At 41.3% G+C, this 22,278-nt stretch overlaps 1 protein-coding gene across 5 annotated transcripts in view; it reads right to left on the reverse strand.

The window, feature by feature from the left end:
* Positions 1-22,278, reverse strand: part of LARS2 (leucyl-tRNA synthetase 2, mitochondrial) — a 200,267-nt gene that overhangs the window by 6,552 nt on the left and 171,437 nt on the right. For all 5 annotated transcript variants that reach the window (XM_077129574.1, XM_077129571.1, XM_077129573.1 and 2 more), the window contains one exon: positions 6,126-6,253. In XM_077129574.1, the coding sequence (XP_076985689.1) occupies positions 6,126-6,253 (128 nt within the window). The remainder of the gene's footprint in view (positions 1-6,125; positions 6,254-22,278) is intronic.

The raw sequence follows: 22,278 nt of genomic DNA on the forward strand, positions 1-22,278 counted from the left end.
GACACATGGGCAGTCCATCCACTTTGCACAGATGGAGAAGCTGAGTCACACGGGCTTGAGTCACTTGCCCTAGGTCCCATATCAGTAAAAGCGGAGATGGGATGACCTGACGTCCTTTTTCCCCCTACTCCTGTCTCCGAGGCAGGGACCCTGCCAGCCTCCAGATTTCTCTCCAGCACTGCCCTGCCTGTGGCCTCTGTTCCAGCCACTATAAGGCTCAGCTGGCTCAGTGTGGCCATGGGCTTTCCCCTGCCTTTGCACTTGATCCTAGCATCCTTTCTGGCACTGGGAAAATGCAGTTCCTCTCTTGAAGCCAAGGTCCCATTTCCTTTCCTCACAATGCCGTTTCCAATCCCCCCAGTTGCCAGAAGTAGCAATGCTGACACTAGCAGCAGTTATCACTTACTGAAAAAATTCTGGACTAGCTGTGTAACCTTCAAGAAGTTATTGAGTCCCTTTGTGCCACTGTTTCCTTGTCTGTAAAATGGGGAAACAACAGGAGCTGCCTTCCAGAGCTGCTGAGCAGAAGTAATGAGTCGGTATCTGTAAAGTTCTTAAAGCAGGGCCTGACCCAAAGTCGGTGCTCGCTACAGGTTAGCGGGCTTTGTCAGCAGTGTTCCAGGTGAAGGTGAAGCACTTCGTGTCTCATGGAATCCTCTTTATAGCCAGGTAAGGCAGGCACTGCATCTGCCTCCACTTTATAACTGAGGAAACCGAGGCATTTTACAAAACTGGGACAAACCCAGAATGGCCCAACTCCCAAGCTCTTACATCTTAACTTAAGGCTCCCTACTCTCCCTTGGGTGTGACACCCTCATAAGCCCCTGCTCTTCCCTTCTAGGCACTAGGTTCCAAGAAGTGGGGGATGGGGACTCTTGTTTCTGTATCCCTAGCACCTAGCACACACCCCAGCACATCACGGGCATAGACAACTTGTCAGCTGAACTGAATTACACTGGATTACACCAGCCTGTGCTTGCAGTTCTATTTCTGGCCACGGCAACAACTGGGCTCATACAAAGTTAGAACACAGACCTTCACAGAAGCTCTGCCTCGTACCACATCCTGGACCAGAGTTTCTCAAACTCGGCATACTTGGAGGGAGCCCTACATATGCTTTTAATTTTGGTTTTTCATTTCAATGACATAAAATAAATTATTTAACCAATTATCAAAATTAAATTTCTTTCCTGTAGCGAAATTTAGAGTGGAAAGATATTTTGTTAGAAGGAGACTTCAGTTTCTCAGGTTGGCATTTCTCAGCTGCGCTCTGAGGACAAGTTCTTGGGGGTACGTGAGATATTTTTGCCTTAAAATCATTACTCAAGTTAAAGAAACTCCACTCTGAGCACGAGGATGTTTTTGGACTTGAGAATTTGGGGAAGCCTGCCAGGGCAGCCCCACCCCTCCTCCTCCTGGCTCTGGGACATTCCCGTGTTCAACCCCCACTCTGTGGGACAAGGTGGGGGCAGCAGAGATCTAATCACCAAGGCGAGGTGGCAGGCTGAGAGGCGGAGTGGAAACAGTGGCTGGGAAGGAGCCTGGTCTCCTGGGTGAAACACTGTGTTTCCAAATACTGTCGTTTTTACTGGGCCCAGGGTTTGCGCAGCTGCAGAGGGGCAGGGGCCCGGCGGGCTAAGCCTCTGGGTAACCACACTCCCTTGGGCTGCCACGAATGGTCACCCTGCCTGCTCTCAGGGTCTGCAAATGAGCCTAGATGGCTCTGAGGGCACGGGAATGGCAGCTGCTTTCCTTGATCTCTTTTTAAATCAGAGGCAGGAGATCTGCCAGAGTGTTGGAAAAACGTCCCATTTCATGGGAGGGGTGCTGGTTCAGCCTTTTCTGCCAGGGCTGGGCCCGAGGCTTCCCCTCAAACCTGCATCACGGGGATTGCCTGCCACCTGGTGTCTCTCTGACCCAGTCCCTCTTACGTGGTCATTGTTCCCAGCTCTCCACCACCCTGATGAAGTCTTTGCCAGTCGGCCACATCGCTCTCTGACCAACCTGTTTTCCCTGACCACTCCAAGGGAACCTCCTGCACCCCTTCCTGACACCATGCCAAGCTTATGTGGCCTCTGACCCAGGCCCTGCTGTTCTCTTCGCCCACAGTGTGCTGCCCTCAGCCGTCTGCCAACTCTTTAGCTCCCACCTCCTGAGGAAGACTTCTGGGGTATTCCTTTCCTCCTCCTTCTTTCAGCTGTAAAAGGTTTGGCTCTCAAATGACACGTAGCCTTATATTTCTGGCGTGTCTGGTCTCTTGACATATGCTGAGAGCATATTGACTTAGAACCTCCAGGCTGTCCTATCCGTCGCCCCCCATGAGAGCTTTTAGGGAAGAGGGCTCAGACCTTCTGTCAAAGGGGATATCTAAAAGGAGAGAAGCTGGTGAAGGGGGCTCATCTTAGAGATATTACGTGTCAGCTGTGTGACCTTAGACACATTACATAACCTCCCACACCGCCATTACTTTGTCTGTACAGTGGGGGTAATAGTAACCTCAGGGTTGTCAGGAGGAGTTATGTGAGTGAGTAGTTGGGGCGCCCCGAGCAAGGCCTGCACACTGCGAACCCACGACGAGCCTGTCCCTCCTTCTCCTCTCAGCAGGAGACTTTGGCAAGAGCCAGGACATGTGGGTTTAGGCCTGGATCTGCTGCAAAATGCTAAAGTCTCCTTGACCAGTACAATCTTTAATCTAGTTGATTTATTTACACCCACTTTACAAATAAGCATCAAGATATCACTGACCTATTAGATGGTTTTTATTTTATTTTTTAAAATCAGTCTGCTTTTTGATAAAGAAACATTAAAAGACTATAAAATAAAAGGGTCCCACCACATAAATTGTGACTTACCAGGACAGGCAAGCAAGCAAGTATTCCCAAGTTTAATGTGACATGCACAGTGCCATGGAGAGATCACGGGCTTTGACACTAGTCAGATCTGAATGCAAGCCCTAGGCTGTCCTTCCTAGCTTGGACCCTTCAATGAAAAACCCTGCTGTGAATTCTGACCACACTTAGAATAAAACCCAAGCTCCCCAGTATGTCAGTAAGGCTCTGTGATCAGCTCTGACCCACTCCAGCCTCATCGGTGTTGTCCCATCCCTTCACTAGCTCAGCTCCAGCTGCACTGGCCTTGCTGCAGTGTCGGAAACACGCTGGGCTCTTTCTCCACAGGGGATCTTTGCTTGGATGCTCCTTACCATTCTGTCGTCTCTCAGTGTTGGCTTAAATGTCTCCACTTCAGAGATGCTGTTCCAACTCTCTCTAAAGTGGCTCAGCCTCAGTTATGCTCTCCTGGGCCCCTCGGGTGGTTTTCCCATGGCACTTCTCATAATTTGCAATCATTTCATTTTCCTATTGTCTTTCCATTTTTCCCCACCTCTCCCCACTAGGCTTTAAGTGCCATGGGGGTAGGGACCCCGTCTGTCCTGTTTGATTTTGAATCCCTAGAGCCTAGCACTATGCCTGGCAGAGTAGATACCCAGCAATTGCTATTGAAGAAACAATAAGTCTAGGAAAGGTAACTAGCTTATTGTTCCTCAGCTGAAACAATAAGAATGGTAAGGTCCACCTCACAGAGTACAGAGAGTTCAGTTCAATTTTGGATGTACATTAGCTGGCCCCTTGTGTGATTTAGGAGACATGCTAAAAAGGTTCACCCCTGGCACTCTTGCCCTCCTCAGCTACATCAGTATATTTAGAGTTGTTCCCTATAAAACAAATCAGAAACAAAACTTACATTAAAGTATAAGGGACTTATTTGCTCTGCAAAAAGTTTATACGATAAACTATTCTTGTGTATTTAAAATGGCCCAATTATCACAAAAAGAAATTTTATGTAAGCTTTCCGAAATACATTTTATAGAGTGAGGTGTTTCTGCATTGCTGACCGCCTCATCATCACCTTCCAAAAAAATGCTGTATGAAACTTAGAGATATTGAAACATAGCCCTCGGCTGTAAAGGAAGAAAATTAGAACAATACTGTAAACAAGGAAAGGTTTGTTTCTTCACACTTGCAAATCCCTTGAGGGCCAAGAGGGTTTTATTCTCACAAACTTTTGGTATGTGGTGACGCACAAAACCGAAGACACCAGCAGCAGGTAGACAGGCCTCTGTGCCTCCTCCCTGTTCCCTGAAGCTTCTGTGACTGTCGCCTGTGGCTAGGCGGGGAGAAAGGCCTGCCCAGAAACCCTCAGAGCCAAGCCAGCAATCCCACTTGTAAGTATAGGCCTAGAAGAATTGAAATCAGGGATATGGACAGATATCTGTACATTACTGTCCATTGCAGCATTATTTACAATAACCAAAATGTGGAAGCAACCCATAGGTCCATCAGCAGATGAACGTGTGAACAAAATGCAGTGTCAACATAAAACGGAATATTATTCAGCCCCCAAAAGGAATGAAGCGCTACCACATGGATGAATCTTAAAGACATCATATTCAGTGAAATAAGTAGGACACAAAGGGACAGTTATTGTTATCAGTCCACTTATGTGAAATAGACCGAATATGTGAATCCACAGAAGCAGAAAGTAGAGTCTAGGCTGGAGGACGGCAAAGAACATGGAGCTAATGCATGAGTGTAGGGTTTCGGCCTGGGCTGACGGTTATGTTCCGGTAATGGATGGTGGTGAGGGGGGTACAACGTTGTGAGTATAATTCGTCCCACTGAATAATATGCTTCAGTGAATTGTTTAGATGAGAGAGTTTTTTGTTGTATATGTTGAAAAAAATAAAACAAAATAGGGTTACCACAGCTAGGAGATTTAAAATGGAGTCAGGAGGACATTCTGGAGGTTACTCTTAGGCAGGTCTCAGGCAGATAACACAAATTACCAAAGTATGCAAAGTCTCAAACAACAATGTTTCTCAAAACCCTAAGGATCATTAAAAAAAACCTACGAGATAAAGAACTCAGTTAACTATCTAGCCTGAAGGACAGAGTACCTCAAAAATCCACCAAACACAAACTACTTGTCTAATCTTCTTTTTCTTTAAAAGCCCTCATCTGGAAATACCAAGATGGGGTATGATTTGGGTTGCTACCTAAATCTATGCTCCCCGAGTTGCAATTCCAAGACCCCAAATAAATGTCTTTGTTGCCTTGCAGATTGGTTTGTTATTTCTCAGTTGACATATATATGTTCCCACAATTTAAAAGAGAGAGCAATTAAAGAGACAATGGTAATTAAATGGCCCAAAAGGGACATTATTGGGACATATGAAAAAATTGTCATATAGACTGCAAGCTTTATATCAATATTACATTTCTTGAACTTAATAACTATAGGTGATTACATAAGTGAATATCCTTGATCTTATGTACATGGAAGTATTAAGAGTTCAAGGAAAAGGATGTATACAACCGATTCTCAAAGGTTTAGAAGACAGATAGATGATAGATAGATAGATAAAACCCCAAAAAATTTAAAAATAAAAAACACTTAATGGACCCTGTTGAACAGGAGACTTCCTCCTTCTTCCCATCACTTAGTATTTACTTTAGAAAACCTGCCTTAAATTCTCTCTTTTGTCTTTTGAAGTACAATCAAGGGAGACACAGCCCCTATCTCCCAGTTCCCTGGGAAGAGTTTAGCATAACTTTCAGAGGGCTCGGGGTTCCAAACTGTAAACCCACCTCCAAAATATCTCGAGAATATGTATGTAATGGCCTGTATCTGCATAGCCACATAAAGGGTGGCTCTGTTTCTGCAATCTCAGAGTGCCTGTGAAGCACCACATTCTGGTTTAATGCTTATATAATAAGAAAATTGTTTTCCTTTCTCTTCTATCTTTGTGGAGAGATTTTCTGGGTTGGGAAAAGATTTTGTTTTTAATTATATTTCCCCAATAATAGATAGATAGATGGAATGATTTGGCAAATGTAGTAAAATGTTAAAAATTCGTAGATCTGAGTATCTGGGTGGTTGGGTATGATGGAGTTCTCTATGAGTTTTGCATTATTTTTTTAACTGTCCTGTAAGTTTGAGATTATTTCAAAAATAAAATACATATATATATATAAAAAGAAAGAGCCAGTGTTTATAGGATGCATATAAGACAGTGACCTGCCCTGGCAGATTTGCCACTGGCTCTAGGGCCGAAGGAAAACACTTACCAGAACCGCCATCTCCACGACATCCGGCTGCTGAAGGAACTGAGGATCCACAGCTGGCCATGCCTGATGCAGCACACTGGCATCCCAGGCATAGTGGGCACAGAGCTTCCTCGGCACCAGCGCCAAGCCTGCAATGTCAAGCACAGAAGGGTCACTGTTCTATCTATACTCCTGCAAGGAGGCTTCTGAAAGCAGCAGGATAAAAAACCTTCATCCCAACACAGCCTGGCTTGGGGCTGTCTGAGATGGCTTCAGAAGGCTACATCAGAGATTTTCACAGCTTACTGAGTGTTCTACACTTATCCCAGGTTTGCAGGTACAGTTGATTTTTACTAACTTCAGCGGTTATGTTCTACGAAATTGCCATGAACATTGACTTAGAGAAGACTGAACCAGTGCTCCTAGGGGAATACATGGTTAGGTGTCTGTGAGCCTCTGGGTGCCACATTTTCATCCATCAATCAATACATGACCTTGTTTTATGTGTGTTCTTGCTTAAAGATCTCTTATTTAAAATATATTGTTGATCCATTAACTTAGACTCACAGAAAATAGCACTATAACTCATGCCCAGACAAAGCTTATTTTTTCTGCAATTTTTTTATTACATGTAATTTTTTCCATAAGGCACCCCACAGCCTTCTTGCCCTTAGGAACACTAGACAGCACTTCCACATTAAGTTTGGGGGTCACTTCAACAGCAAAATCACCAACAAAAGACACAAAAATGTGAATAGCATGGAACTAAATATACCATGAAAAAGACACGTTTACAGTATGAGCTGAAACAAGAAGACAGAGCATCACAGCTGGAAATGTGTGTATCAGGCAACTCACATTTTTTGCCACTCTGTGTTTCACCAAAGACTGTGAAAGCACCATGAGTATTGATTTTGGGGTTACAAATAAATTTCAGTGAGTAGGTGAATTTGCAATAAATACAGAGTCCACAAATAATGAAGATCGATTGTAGCTCTTTTTTTTTTTCTTTGCAAGTGGCATCCACAGCTCTGAAAAGATAGACCTGCTGCTCTGAAGTGTGCATTTGGAACAGCAAGGTGTGTGGCTCTGTTTGGTTATCTCTCTGCAGAACGGATACCAAAGTAACAAGATGTATTTCTTTCCTTTCTTGCCCAGTCTATGGCTTGGGAAGATCCCCCCACCCAGGGGTTCTATGCAGCCAAAATGCAGTGAAGAACAGGCGACTCTTTCTCCACCTTCTCAATGGGACTTCAACCATGGTCCCACTAAGCTTCCTCTTGGGAAGGCCTCCACCTCATTGGAAAGAGCTTTCTTTGGCTTAGGGTGGGGCAAACATGAGGAACTGTGAAGAATGAAGCTCTCTGGAGTGCTGTTTCTCAGAGTGCTTAGCACCACAGTCCCCGAAGCAGAAGTGGCAATGCCCATGGCACACCCCGGTAAGCACTCATGAAAGTGTGCAAGCACAACTACCGTGGTCAGTGCTTTGGGCTTTCTAGTAGGGAAAGCTTTGATATGAAATTCTCTGTAAATCTCATGAACATAAGAGATGCCCCTAAATGTGTAGGAAATGCACACATCAGGGAAATGGAAGAGAGAAGAGAAGTGCAACAAATGGAGGCCTCTGCGTACTAGGTTCATATAAAACAAGAATGGGGAAAGGAGAACGAAATTTGTCTGTGTAACCTGTTACACACCTTCAAGTCAGAGAACCAGTCAGGGGAGAACAAGAAAACATTATGTTTTCGCTTAGTAACTTCATTAAGAAACTATCTAAAAGCTGAGAGTGCACTTCACCTCCTACCCAATCTATAGTGTACAGATGTAAATGCTGGATTGGCCAGCACACATTTTGTACCCACTTTCACATCCCTGCCTGCCGTGATCGCTAGGAGGCTCACTCTGCTGACCCCACAGCAGGCAGCTGGGGATAGGAGTGCACAAGCCACCCTGTGCAGGCTCCAGTGTCCTCCCTGACGATCACTGTTATCTATGGTTTAAGGGAAGGAAAATGGTCAACCAGGAGCTTTAGACAAAATCATACTTCCTTCTGCTTTTGCCAGAAGCAAAGACAATCTTTGGCCCCAAATGGGGCTGTGCAAATCATGCTTATGGTCCAAAACCAAACCAAACAAACTGGGAAAATGATTTGTCCCGATCTTTCCATGCATCAAAGCCTGCACCTCTGGGACTCCTGGTGCAGCCATGTGACATTCTCTATCCTCCCTAAGCTGCCCACACCAAGGATTCTGGGCACCAGGGTGGCTACACTCCCACTGCCTCTTCCTTTTCCCAGAGGCAAGCCCGGGGCAGGGAAAGGCAAGTGAATGAGCTGGCATGCTGTGCAGAGGCTGTGCACCCTTGCGATGTGGATGGTTTTTCCCTTGGGGGAAGGAGGACTGGCCCTTCCATACACTCCTCGTTATAAGTTCTTCATCTCAGGATGATGTATTTGAGAGACGGGCCCACAGCTCAGGAACAGCAAGGTGTGAGGCTGAGTCTGGGATAGAGAGAATGAATTCCACCAGTGTCAGCCTCAAGAATACTGGGCTGTGAAAGGCAACTTTTTGTTTTATTTCCTTGAAGACAATGTAATGTACTCTCCTTGCAGAAATTTTGGGAAAGGACAAAATATAAAGAAAATCATGGTCACCTACATAGCATTTTTTAACTTTTTATTTTGAAAGACAGTGATTTTTCTATGTTCTGAGGTCAGCTTAAGGTTTTTCTTCTGGCTTTTTTTTAAAATCCATTTAACTTTCAACTCTATAATTTATTTTGCATATAAGGGGGAAAAGATATTATTTAAAAAAAAAAGACATGGCTGACTTCTAAACCCATTATGTTGAATAAGCCATTCTTTCCCTATTGGCTTGTGATTTTCCTTCAAATATGTTATAGCAGTGATTATTTCAGGACTCTTCAGTTCAGAGCTACTCAAAGTGCCCATCTGTGATGAGATAACGAAATTGGGTCAGAATATAAGTCAACACACTGCTTCCTTCATTGAGAAAGTCTTGCCAACAACAACAAAAAATGGTCAGCTGAATGCAACAGTGTGCTTAGGAACACAGCAGATTTATATTCTAGCACAAGCTCCTTATCTTGCCAGGGACTCTAACAGTTCACAGGCCAGCTGCATGGTCTGCAGACCACCTGACTAGCACAGGTCCATTCTATTCTGTTGACCTCTGTCTTGATTCTTATGCTAGTATCATAGATTGATTTGTCATAGCTTTATAATTTGTTTTATTATCTGGCATTCTAGTTATAACTTTGTGCTGTTAAATAATCCGAGAGAAGTAACGGCCCAGTGAGGCCTGACAAGTGAGCGAGGAAAAGATGAATTCCTAGTGTTCAGTGTGCTCCTGTACTTGCTAAGGAAACTACACCATTTTTAACAGATGCGCCTTTTGGGAGAAGCAGAAAGGAGCTATCTGCTTTCCTTAGAAGGGATCCTATTAAAACTCCATATCTAAATGCAAGACGGAGGTCATAGAGGGAGATGATCATTTCTTTATTTTAGCTAGCTGCCTCACTGGCTGTCTGGTGACCCAGCTGCAGTGGGAAGAATTCCAAAACCTCCATATGTTAGTTGTACAGGATGCCTGGGAGATGAAAGGACCTTGGACACAAATATTCTGGGCAGAAGCTGTTATAAATTCCACTTAAAAAAAAATGAGGAAGTCCAGCCTTCCTGGAGCAATCAGGATGCTTATTTATAGTGGTCTGGAACCCTGCCAGCATTTCCATATAGGTGGGAGCGGGGCCATCCTGTTCAGCAGTGAGAAACATTAACTTAGGACGCAGGTAGTATGTTGCCTCTCTGCTCTTTTTAAGGAAGTAAAAATACTTCACATTTGTAAGGCAAATATAATGTTTTCTTTACAGGACGCAACTAAGGTGACAGGTCAGATCCAGAGCTGGCTTTTGGGAAGAAGCACGAGGACAAAGTCTGAACTCAGGATGGGAGGCGGCAAGGCCCTGGCATGTAAGGCCACCATGCAGGGCTGGCTGTTCCCCATGGCCCACCCCTTCTCTTCCCCTCTTCTGGGAGGGCCGTTATCCCTGACTTTCCCGAAAAATATCCAAAACAAGCCTCCTCTCCCTCACTGAGAGCTGGTGGGAGCTGGGGTGGTTACGGCTTCTGTGGAGGGCAGTCCCCTTCTGGTGATGATCTTCAGACCCACTTCCACCCCCCGTTTTCCTATCTCTTGCCCACGCACATGACAAAGAGAGGCTGTGAGAACTTGGTAGCATTTGATCCCCATTGTATCTCATCTAGCCTTGGCAATTCCAAGGAAATGAACAGGATGTTTTACTACTTCATTTTAGTCATTACTCAAAGAAATGGCTTCGCTGACATTATCTTGAAATAACATTTACATTGTTCACACATTCATGTATAAAATACAAAATAGGGTATATCCATAGAATGGAATTTTACTCAGGCGTAAAAAGGAAAGACATCCCGATACAAGCAACAACATGGATGAACCGTGAAGACATCAAGATTGTCTTGATGAAATAAGCCAGACACAAAAAGACAAATATTGTATGATCTCACTGATGAGAAATAATTGGAATATGTAAATTCACAGAGTCAGAAACTAGAATACAGGTTTCCAGGGCTTGGATGGGAATAGAGAATGGGGAGCGAATGCTTTAATGGTAAGAGTCTCTTTTTGGAGTGATGGGAAGTTTTGGTAATGGATGGTGGTGTTGGTAGCGTAATGTGAATGTAATTAATACTACTAAGTTATATGTCTGAGTGTGGTTAAAAGGAGATAATTTATGTTGTTTTAAATTAAAAAAATTAATTTAAGAAAAACCCATAGGACTATACTAAACAAACAGTGAACCCAATATAAATCATGAACTATAGTTAATAATATGATTATCATAATGTTGTTTCATCAATTCATACAAAGGTACCGCACTAATGCAAAGTGTTAACAATAGGAAAAACTGTGTGTGTGAGGGTGGAATATATGGGAACTCCGTATTTTCTGGGTGATTTTTGTGTAAACTTACATCAGCTAATAAAAAACAAAAAGAATTTTTAAAAAAGGAAAAGAAATACCATAAGAGCATCTACAGACATCTTTTTCTCCCTTGTAATTATGATATACCACTATTACATACTTGTATGTTTATAATATTTTGAACTTAATGAATATAGCATATACATACAGCAAAACACTAAAGCAACAATATTTCACAGACACTTTTCATAAAAAGCTATGAAGAAAGCCTTCCCAAATTATTTTATGAAGAAAACTGGATTTGGAGAGGTCAAATCCAGTTACATCATGATTAAGAGTTACTTCAGAGTGTCTAACTAAGGGAGGTAAAGAATCAAAGTAGTAGGAGTACAGAATGTGTAACAGGACTGATCGTAAAGATTCAGAAATGAATAGCACAAGAGCACCTGATGGTAGTACAATATGAGGATACTGAATGAAGCTGAGTGTGAGTGTGGTTGAGGGAGAAGGGCTGGGGGCACGTATGACACCAGAAGGAAAGACAGAGGATGAAGACTGGGAATGTATAACTTTGGAATGCATAGAGTGGACAATGATGGTGATTAAATTACAAATATAAGAACGTTTTTGCGTGAGCAAGAACAAATGAATGTCAATACTGCAAGGTATTATAAATGGAATGGTATGCAGGAAAAAGTACAGTCAACACAAGCCAGGGTGTATAGTCAATAGTAATACTGTAATATAATTATTACATTGAATGTAACAAAGGCAATATGCCAAAGCTAAATGTCAGTAAGTGGGGGATGTGGGGGAGGGATATGGGATTCTTTGTGGAAGGAAAGGAAATGGCTTCGTATAGATTATGGTGGCAAAGGCATGGCTATTTATTTAGGTTGGATTGTGTGATGTGTGAATAAAACTGCTCAAAAATGAACAGAGAGATACATTTCCTGGAGAAAATGTGGAGAAAGAGTGTACCTGTCACTACTGGTAGGGAAGCAAAGTGATACAGCGCCCTCTGGAGGATAGTGTGGTGGTTCCATAGGAGGCTAGGGGTGGGGTTACTATATGATCTTGCAACCCCATTGCTAGGTTTATACTCGGAAGAACTGAGAGTGAGGGCAGGGATGGACATTTGCATACTGGTGTTTATAGTGGCAGTGATTAGCAACGGATGGCCTAAGGGTGTATCAGCTGAACAATGGAAGGGGGAACTGTGGTGTATACACACAACAGACTACTGAGCAACAGCAAGAAGAAATGAAGTTGTGAGGCATGCAACTAGGTGAGCGAAACTTGAGGACAGTATGTTGAATGAAATGTCAGAAACAAAAAGACAAACATTATCATGTTTCACTCATATGGACTAGCTATAATATACAAACTTGGAGAAATGAAGTTGAGAGCATGGGTTATCAGGCTGGGTGGGGCCTATTGTAAAGGTTCCGACATAGTAAGCTATTATTAAGGTTAGTCACATCTATTCCAGAGCTGCAACTGTTATCTCTGAATTCTGAGATGCTGAACTATTTATGTATAACCTGGCTGTTCCCTGGACCTTTGGGTATTTGTTTGTGTGACACCTGAGACATAGAGTTAGAGCTCTGAAGCTATGAAAGTCAGCGTTATTCCATACAGCAACTGTTTAAAAAGTTGAAAATTTTTTATTAGACTTCGACTAGAGAGATATGAAAGAAGCTGATCGATAGGACTAAAGCAAATCAGAATACAGGGTAAAGGATTATATGGTTTATATTTCAAAATTTCAACTTCTATTTGAGACCAAAGAAAGAGATGTTTATTTTTGGTAGCACATCACCTAATTTAACTTGTATGGTCAGTTTATTCGAACACCATAATTACATAGAAACTTGAACAAGGAGTGCACAGGTTAGTGTGATGCCCCAATACAGTCCAGAGTAACATAGTCAGAGAATAAAAAAATACTTGCAAAGTCCCCTTGGGGCACTTGGGAGAAAGGAGGAAATATTCAACTTGCACATTTGGGGAATATTCTCACAAGCAGTGGGGACAATCAATTCAATAGGCTGAGACTTTGATCTTGGGGCTCACCTCCATGAAACTTATTCCTGCAAAGGAGAAGATAAGCCTACTGATAATTATGCCTGAGTCACCCCCAGAGAACCTCTTTTGTTGCTCAGATGTGGCCTCTCTCTCTCTAAGCCAACTTGGCATGTGAATTCACTGCCCTAGTCCTTATGTGGGACGTGAGTTCCAGGGGTGTAAATCTCCCAGGCAACATAGGACTCCCGGGGATGAGCCGGGACCCAGCATCATGGGATTGAGAAAGTCTTCTTGACCAAAAGGGGGAAGAGAGAAATGAGAAAAAAAAAAGTGTCAGTGGATGAGAGATTTCAAACAGAATCAAAAGGTTATACTGGAGGTTATTCTGATGCATTATATAGATATCCCTTTTAAGTTTATGGTATACTGGAGTGGCTAGAGGGAAGTACCTGAAACAGTTGAACTGCATTTCAGTAGCCTTGATTCTTGAAGATGACTATATAACTATATAGGGACAGTGTAACTGAAAACCTTGTGGCTGATGCTCCCTTTATCCAGGGCATGGACAGATGAGTAAAATAAATAAATAAATAAAGACAAAAAAAATAAATAAATAATAATTGGGGGGTTGGGGAGGGGGACAAGGGGTTAAAAATGCATAGATTGCAATATTAGTGGTCAATGAGAGTGAGGGGTAAGGGCTATGGGATGTATATATTTTTCTTTTCTCTTTTTATTTCTTTTTCTGAAGTGATGAAAATGTTCTAAAAATGATTACGGTGATGAATACACAACTATGTGATGATATTGTGAGCCACTGATTGTATACTTTGGATGGATTGTATGGTATATAAAAATATCTCAATAAAAACATTTTTCAAAAAATCATAATCACTGCAAATCTCAAAAAGAAAAAAAGAATCAAATACTGATGGAACATGGAGATCACATTAGTTAGAAGTTTGATGCAAAAATCAGGAAAGAAAGGTCACTGTAGAACTATAAAACTGGCCAGAAATAACCAGAAATGTTCCATTTAAATGGTTTAGAAGAAGTTCTCATCCCCATGTTTTACATGATTTATATTTTGGACAAGAGATTAGTCTCAAAGCAGCAGAAAAAAACAGCAGGAGGCAGGAAATCATCCAATGCTATCGATGGAATAAATTATGGAACATTCACACAGTGGGACACCACATTCTGTTAAAAGAGAATGGGGTAGTCTCTAAGTGCTGGTATAGAACTACCCTAAAGTATACCAAGAGAGAAAAAAATTGCATAAAACACCAACATTTGTATAAAAAAAGATAAACACTTTCACATACATACATCAAGTTCTTCTGGAAGATTAAATGCAAAACCGGTGGCAGTGGTTTGCAGGGAAAGTGACCTAGATGGGGGAGCTGGGGCAGGGCAGGGGAGCAGCGTAAGCACAGAGGCGGAACTGCACTTAGGTTACCTAGTTCATGATGGCTGGATGTTTTACAATCTGCATACAGAAAAGTTTTTCAATTTAAAAAATTAATTTTGCTTTTTAAAAAAACCACAAAAGTTGCTTTTTATTATTGATTCTAACTTATTATTTTTTTTTTTGTACGCTGTATGGCGGGGTCACATTTCATTATTTTTCCATGTGAGCATCCCATTTTGCAGCACCATTTGTTGAATTTTTGTTTGTTTGTTTGGGAAGCACATGGACTGGGAATTGAACCCAGGTCTCCTGAATGGCAGGCGAGAATTCTACCACTGAACTACCCTTGCACCCCCTTTGCTTTGCTTTAAGAAGCCCAGAGAGGCACACTGGAGGTTGGAGTTACTGTCTGCAGTTGGCTCTCAGCACTTTCTTCCAAAGCTGGGCCTGTGTGGAAGCGATGTTACTCTCTGGGCACTTAGGGCCCACCCCTGGCTCCTGTCTGAGGGCCCCTGTGGACTTGACGCTGTTCTAAAAGACTGCAGGAAGCATGGGTGCCCCAAACACTCATGGGACAAATGTCTGGATTTGGTCAAGTAGTTTTTTTTCTTTTTGGAGTGTATGTGTGTCCATTAAAACCTTTTTCAACTAGAAATCCTTTTTTCTCTTTCTTCCTCTTATATGGTCTACTATGTCCCAGAGCAAGAATCTCAACACTCAGGACTTGGGTTTAGAAAGACCATTAAAAAACAAACAAGCACAACTTTTAGTTTTGAATTATAGAACCACAGGAAGTTGTAAAGAAATAATACAGGGAGGTCCTGCGTACCATTCGCCTGGCCTCTCCAAAGGTAACATCTTACATGGACACCAGTACAATAACAAAACCAGGAAATTGACATTATCATCCAGAGTTTATTCGGATTTCACCAGCTTTATAAGCACTAATTTGTGTGCATATGTAGCTTCATGTTACTATCAGAGTCAAGATACAGAAATGTTCTATCACCCCAAAGCTCTCTTGCACAGTATCTTTATGGACCCCTGCCCCTCAGTCCCTAATCTGTGGCAACCACTAATCTGCTCTCCATGTCTAAAATTTTATTTCAAGAAAGTCATATAAATGGAATCATACAGTATATAAACTTTTGAGATTGGCTTTTTCCACTCAGCATAAGTCCCTTGAGATTCACCCAAGTTTTTGTGTTAGAAAGGTCTTTTTGATGATGAAATTGCATTTCAAAAAGAGTACCATGTAGCTGCCTATTTGGTGATTTTCTGCTTTTTTACTCATCATCAACAAAAGAAATCTTGTGCCCTTGTCTGGAGAGAATGTCAGTGACTCCAAATACATAACATTTCCCTAAGCGAGCAATTAATATTCTCATCTGGAGAGGACGATACTCTATTATGGTAAATAAATAAAACATAACTTTGTAAATTCAGATGTGCTGTCTTTACCTTCTCAGATCAGAGGCTTCAGGAAGGAAAAAGATTTCCTCATCCTGCTAAAGCCTTCAAACTGCCAAGAAAGGTCTTCACTTATCCAGTAAGTGACTGATAAGAGTACTGCAAGGCTCCAAGTGCTGTCCTCTCTGAAATGTTTCTTTTCATTTATTGAAGGCAATAATGGCCATTTTGCCAACAGGATTTCAAATCTTTCCTAGAAGGCAGATTTTAATTCTGTTGCTCTCTGGGGAGAATCTCTGCCATGAAAATCTGCTTCCCTGGGGGACTCTGGGCAATAATTTCTGAATTATCATGGAGACAGAAGACTCCCGTCCCTGTCTTCCAGCTGCTGAGTCTTGGAGGGCCATGTAGGAGTTTCTGAAAACCACTTATATCAGTCCCTCCTGTGAGAATGGAAATGAAGGAAGCAGACAGATAATGTGGCGCAAAGAAAGAAGACAAAAAGGATGAGCCATTCTAGGATGAGAATGAGTGGGTTAATTACAAATTACCATCAGTATTGCTTTATAGCATAAGAAGACTAAGAAAGAATTAACAATGCACTATTTGAAAGACTTAATATGATCACCACTGCTAAATGAAAGAGCCATCGCATCCTGCCTAAGGAGGTAATAAAAACTACATAACAATATAATATGGCTGCAGCTCGGCAGGGCCTAAAACACCGCTCTCCCCAAAGGGCGCTGCATCCGATCAGCAAAGAATGGGTGAAAGTCCTGTCCTTTACAGTCTGTTCTAAAGCACAACAAAAGATAGAAGCAACCCAGTTCACTTCGTGAAGTCAGCAAAACGCTGATTTCCAAATCTGACAATGCATACTGAGAAAGAACTAGTCTCATTTAATTATTGTGAAATTCTAAGTAAAATGCTAGCAAATGGAACATTTTATGTTCAAATGGAATTTATCAGTATATCAAAAGTCTACCACACAGAGCGGGCCACACTGGCTCACCAGAAAGAGTTCTGGCCAGCCATGCCAGAGACCCAGGTTCAATTCCCGGTGCCTGCCCATGTGAAAAAACAAAAGTCTACCACAGAATGATCAAGAAGAATTTCTTAGTATTAACTGGGCGAACAGCTTAATATTAACCAATTAACTGGGCATAAATCATATAAAAAGAGCAAAGGGGAAAAATTAAAAGCAGATGATACATCACCTCAAGCAATGGCCATTAAGGAAAATATAACTCCCATTCCTAATGAGTTCTGATAAATAAGGATAGAACTCTGCTGCCTTAACACGACAGGAAACATCTATTCTAAACCAACAGCCCACATCAAACCCAACAGGAAAGTGCTAGTTTCATTTAAATCTGGACTGAGACAAGGTAACCTGTTGCCACTGTCCTTTACCACCGTGTAGGGTTTTCTAAGCAGCACAACAAAGAAAACAGACACCAGGGTATAACTTTGCATAACACCAGGACATAGAAAGGAGAAATGTAATCATTATTTGCTGTTCACAGAGTCCTAGAAAATCCAAGAGAACTCATTAAAATAGAGTAAGAGAGGTGGATAGAAAACTGGAGAAGAGAATAAATACAAATATTTATTATATGCCAGCCATTACTAATCAGAAAATGTAACAGAAAAAGTCTCTTGTGTAAGAAAATTAAGTTTAGCTTTCACACAAGATGGCCAAGGAAACAGCTGCAGGACCGCTCAAACCGGTCTTGCATGCAGGGAAGGAGAGTGCGTCAGACATAAGCCTACAATTGGTGCCAAATACGGAGAAACAAAATTTAAATAAGTAATGGTCATTGAAATGTAAAGCTTAATCAAAAGTGGGAACCTTTCGTGGGAAATTTGAATTAGCTAGACTATCTGGATAGGCTATAACCTCTGGGGTATTCAATCAGCAGAGAAACAGGGGAGGGGCAGCCACCATTTTTCAGCTAGGTACCTGTTCTCCCAAGATCATGAATAAATTCTTTTCTTCTCCACAATTGGGTGAGCATTTATTCTCTTTCAGGTATGGTGTTCTTTCTAACACCAGTCACAAGAACAAGAAAAAAAATTAAGAAATGAAATGAAATAAAATAAATAAAATACTTGAGGATACTCTTACTAAGAAATTCATAGGACCTGCATGAAGAAAATAGAAACCTTGACTGAGAGCATAATGGAGGACTTGAATAAATGGAGGAGACAGGCAATGCTCTTGGATGAAAGCCTAGATATGATAAAGACATGAAACTTTCTCAAATTAATTCTAGGTTTAAACAAATTTCTATCAAAATCTCTAAGAGATTTTGGGAGAACTTAATCAAATTATACCACTGAGAAGAATAAACAGGTGAGAAAATAATTATGAAAAAGAAATGGAGGGAGGCTAGCCCTAACAGCTATTAAAACTGTTGTTAAAAACTCAGTAATGAAATTAGTGAAATAGAACCAACAGTTAAAAAACAGGCCCTAGAGTAGAAACTGGGGTAACTTTTCAGGAAAATAACTTGGCAATATATATCAAGAATCTTAAATATATTTGTATTTTCTCCACTTCATGGAAATAACTTCAAGTGGAAACAAAAGATTTATGGACAGAAATATCTATGAAAGGATTGTTTATGAAAGTTTAATTATGGACAATTAATGCAGCTGTTAAACATGTTTATAGCTCATTACTAAGCCAGAATTAGGGCTGACTTTTTGCTAGCCCTGGATTACCAACCTAAACCTGTGTGAAGCAACAATGGTCAAACTGCCGCTCAGCCAACAAGGATTGAAAACAGGGACTCAAACAGATATTTGCACACCAGTGTTTATCACAGCATTATTTCAACAGCCAAAATGTGGAAACAACCCAAGTGTCCATCAACAGATGAATGGGTAAATAAAATACATACAATGGAATATCATCCAGCTGTAAAGGAATGAGATCATGACCTTGAAGACATTATGTTGACTGCAATAGGCCAGACACAAAAGGACTAATATTGTATGATGTCACTTATTTGAAATAAGCAGACTATGCAAAATCACAGTGACTGAAAGAAGATTATGGGTACCGGGGTGGGGTGGGGGTGCAGAATGGGGAGTTAATGTTTAATGAGTACAGAGTCTCTGTTTGGAGTAATGGAAACTTTTGGTCATGGAAGGTGGTGATGGTAGCATACCCTTGTGAATGTGGTTAACACCACTGAATTGTATACTTTAAAATGATTAGCATGGGAAATGTTATGCTGTACATATGTAAATAATTTTTTTTTTAAAATAAAACTACTACCTCAACAAAAAACTGTGGCTGCACACGCTGACCTGAGTGTGTAAGTCTGCCCGTGCAGGAGAACACCTGATGCCAGGGCCCTGGGCTCGGGCAACTCTAAGACTTCTTTCTGTATCTGCTTTGGGCGCAGAAGGTGTGCATGTCCCCTGACATCCATCCTTCCAGCCACAGAGGTACAAACAATCCCTCAGGATTTCAGAGGTTGGGTTTCCCCAGCAGGCAGGGTGAGTTTATCACAAAAGGATTAAAAAATTCACACACAACACCTGAAATCATGTCAGGTGTTCTAGGCTGTTGAAGAATATCTGCAAAAGACCCAGGGAATTTCTGGAACTTGATTGGGTATGTGCCTCAAAAGACTTAATGTATTTCGTTTCTCTTCAGACTAAGCAATAACACTTAGATATGTATTTTAAGGAAGTGATTTTCAATGTGAACAAAATATTAGCAAGGCAGTTTTTTTTTTTAATGTTATTGTAAACAGTTGAAATGTCCAACAATAGCAGTATGGTTAAATCCAAACAATGAAATATTATAGTCATTAAAAATGGTGTCATTGAAGAATATTTAATGACCAAGAAATATCTTCATGGGATATTTAAAGTGAGTAAATCAGGTTATAAGATGTCCTCTAGAATAATAATAAAACAACTAGATGAGCAATAAAAAGAAACTATTGGGACAAACACAACATGGAAGAATCTCAAAAACATTAAGCTCAGTGAAATCAGCCAGATGGAAAAGACTACACATTGCATGTTTCCATTTAAATAAAATTTCTGGAAAAGGCAAAACTATGGAGACAGAAAGCAGATCAGTAGTGCCAGGGGCTGGGAGCAGGGACAGGACTGAATGCAAACGTCCTGGGGGAACCTTTTGGGGTAACGGAAATGTTTTTAAACTGGATTATGTTGATGGCTGCACAATTGTGTAACTTTACTTAAATTATTTACTTAAAATTCACTTAAAACAGGTGAATTTTCAGTATATTAAGTTTTACCTTAATAAAGAGACATGACAACTAAAAGAAAACAAAACAAAAAACAACTAGATAGGTAAGTAATTATAACCATCAATCTGTACCAGGATGTTGACATTTACCTGTTTATCTCTAGAGGTTAAGGGTAAGGGGATTTTTATTTTTATTTTGTCTTCTGTGTTCATACATGAGAAAGAAAGAAAGAAACAAACAAACAAAAAAGCAGCTCCTGACATCCAGGGGCTGGTCTGACAATTATAGCTAGGTCTTGTTTGTTAGAAACTCGTGCTTGGTACTCACAGTCAGGCCATGTAATTCTTCCATCAGATAAATGCTCTCCTAGAACATCAATATCAAACAAGGTCCATACAGGGACCACAACACGAAAGAAGCCCACTTCATAATTTTGTTCAAGCCCAGACAAAATCAAGGTCACCATGCCACCCATAAAATACCAAATATCTCCCTCTCTTGGCAAATATCAGTGACTGTTACTTTTTTTTTTTTTTTTTTACCAATTAGAGTTTTATCTTGGCTCCAGTGTACTTAACTTACAGATAAGATTCATTGAGGTACCCAATCAGAACCGTTCCTACTTTCTGACAGCATTCACTCTAGATCACACCCCCACTTCCTTAGACTCTCCCCAAAACAACCCAACCAAAGCCCAAATCCCGTAATGTCCTTTCTAAACACCCTCTTATTGAGAAACCCCATGGTTCCACTGCAACAAATACCAAATACAACTTGTCAACTACAGGTGTGTTCCTGGTGGTGTCTGGCTGGAGGGAACTGATAGAATTGGAGGTTCACCAAGATTCAGCAGAGACCCTCACTGCTTTAGAGTGGGACCCCTGATTCAGTAACAGTGTGCACAGCTGAGACCCCTTGTCTCTACCTGCCCTTGACCAGGATCCGAGTTCACTCAGCTCACACCCCTTGGTGTTCTATTTTATTTATTTTTCTAAGAACAAGGTCCTTTTGGGATTTTTGGTTTCTGATCACATTTGTATTGTTCTTGGTGAAACTGTTTTCTTGCATCTAACACCTGTTTTTGTCTGTCTGTCTACATGTCTAGTGTCTTGCCTATAAGAGGAAAAGTCTATCAGGAGAGGACGGGGATAGAACCCATCATTCTGTCCTCAGGTAGCCCTGGAAGCAGAAGTTCCAGGAGGTTTCTTATCAGCCTTGAGTCCCTTTGGTAAATTTTATCCTGAGTCACTATTTTAAAACCTTTTAAGGACTTCTTCCTCAGTCTTGTTTTTGTGTTCCTAAGAACTGCTTTAATTTTGGGTTTCTCTGCACAGAATGAGGAGGTTTTGCCTGGCCTCTGATTGGTGATGACTGGCCTTTGACCAGGCTCCGGAGACATGAATTTCATATAAGCACCAACCCATGGAGTGGCAGTTCTCATGGAGTCTTTTCAGTCTAAAACTGTCCCTCTCCCAGGAAGGACAGCTACATTATTTATGTCTTCTCACTATCATGTTAACTCCTGTGTATAACTTTCTAACCAGTATAATTTCACCGAAGATAATTTGGAGTAATAGTGATGTTCAGGGAACTTTTGAGATGCACAAATTGTTAATTTGAAAATTACCTAGAGTAAACAGGGAACAAAATTCTGACTGTCAAATGGTCTGCTTTAACGGGTATGAGGATGCTTCTAAACCCAATTTGGATTCCAAAATTGCCTCCCTAAAAGATTCTTTAGCTAAAGCAATGCAAAAACATAAGATAATTTAAAATGTTTCCCTTAAATTTTATGGAAATAGGTTTTTAGATACACCAAAAACCTATTCCTGTTCTCTCCATCTTTCCTTAGCTCCTTTGCCTTCACTCTCTGAATCCTGATCAACTCTCACAGAGTCCTTATATTTCCCTCTTCCTCCTTCTCCTTCTAAATCAGTCACACTGTATTAGCATTTAAAACCGCAGTCCCTCTGGAGGTGAGATCCTGCCACTGACTAATATGTACACTTAAGCCTTGGCCATGTTCAAATCTCTGTGCCACTATTAAGGGCTTGCTAAATCCCTGAATGTAAAGAGAGAAACTCATTAAAGAACTCAGATTT

This window comes from Tamandua tetradactyla, chromosome 15 (assembly GCF_023851605.1).
Source record: "Tamandua tetradactyla isolate mTamTet1 chromosome 15, mTamTet1.pri, whole genome shotgun sequence".
NCBI lineage: Eukaryota > Metazoa > Chordata > Mammalia > Pilosa > Myrmecophagidae > Tamandua > Tamandua tetradactyla.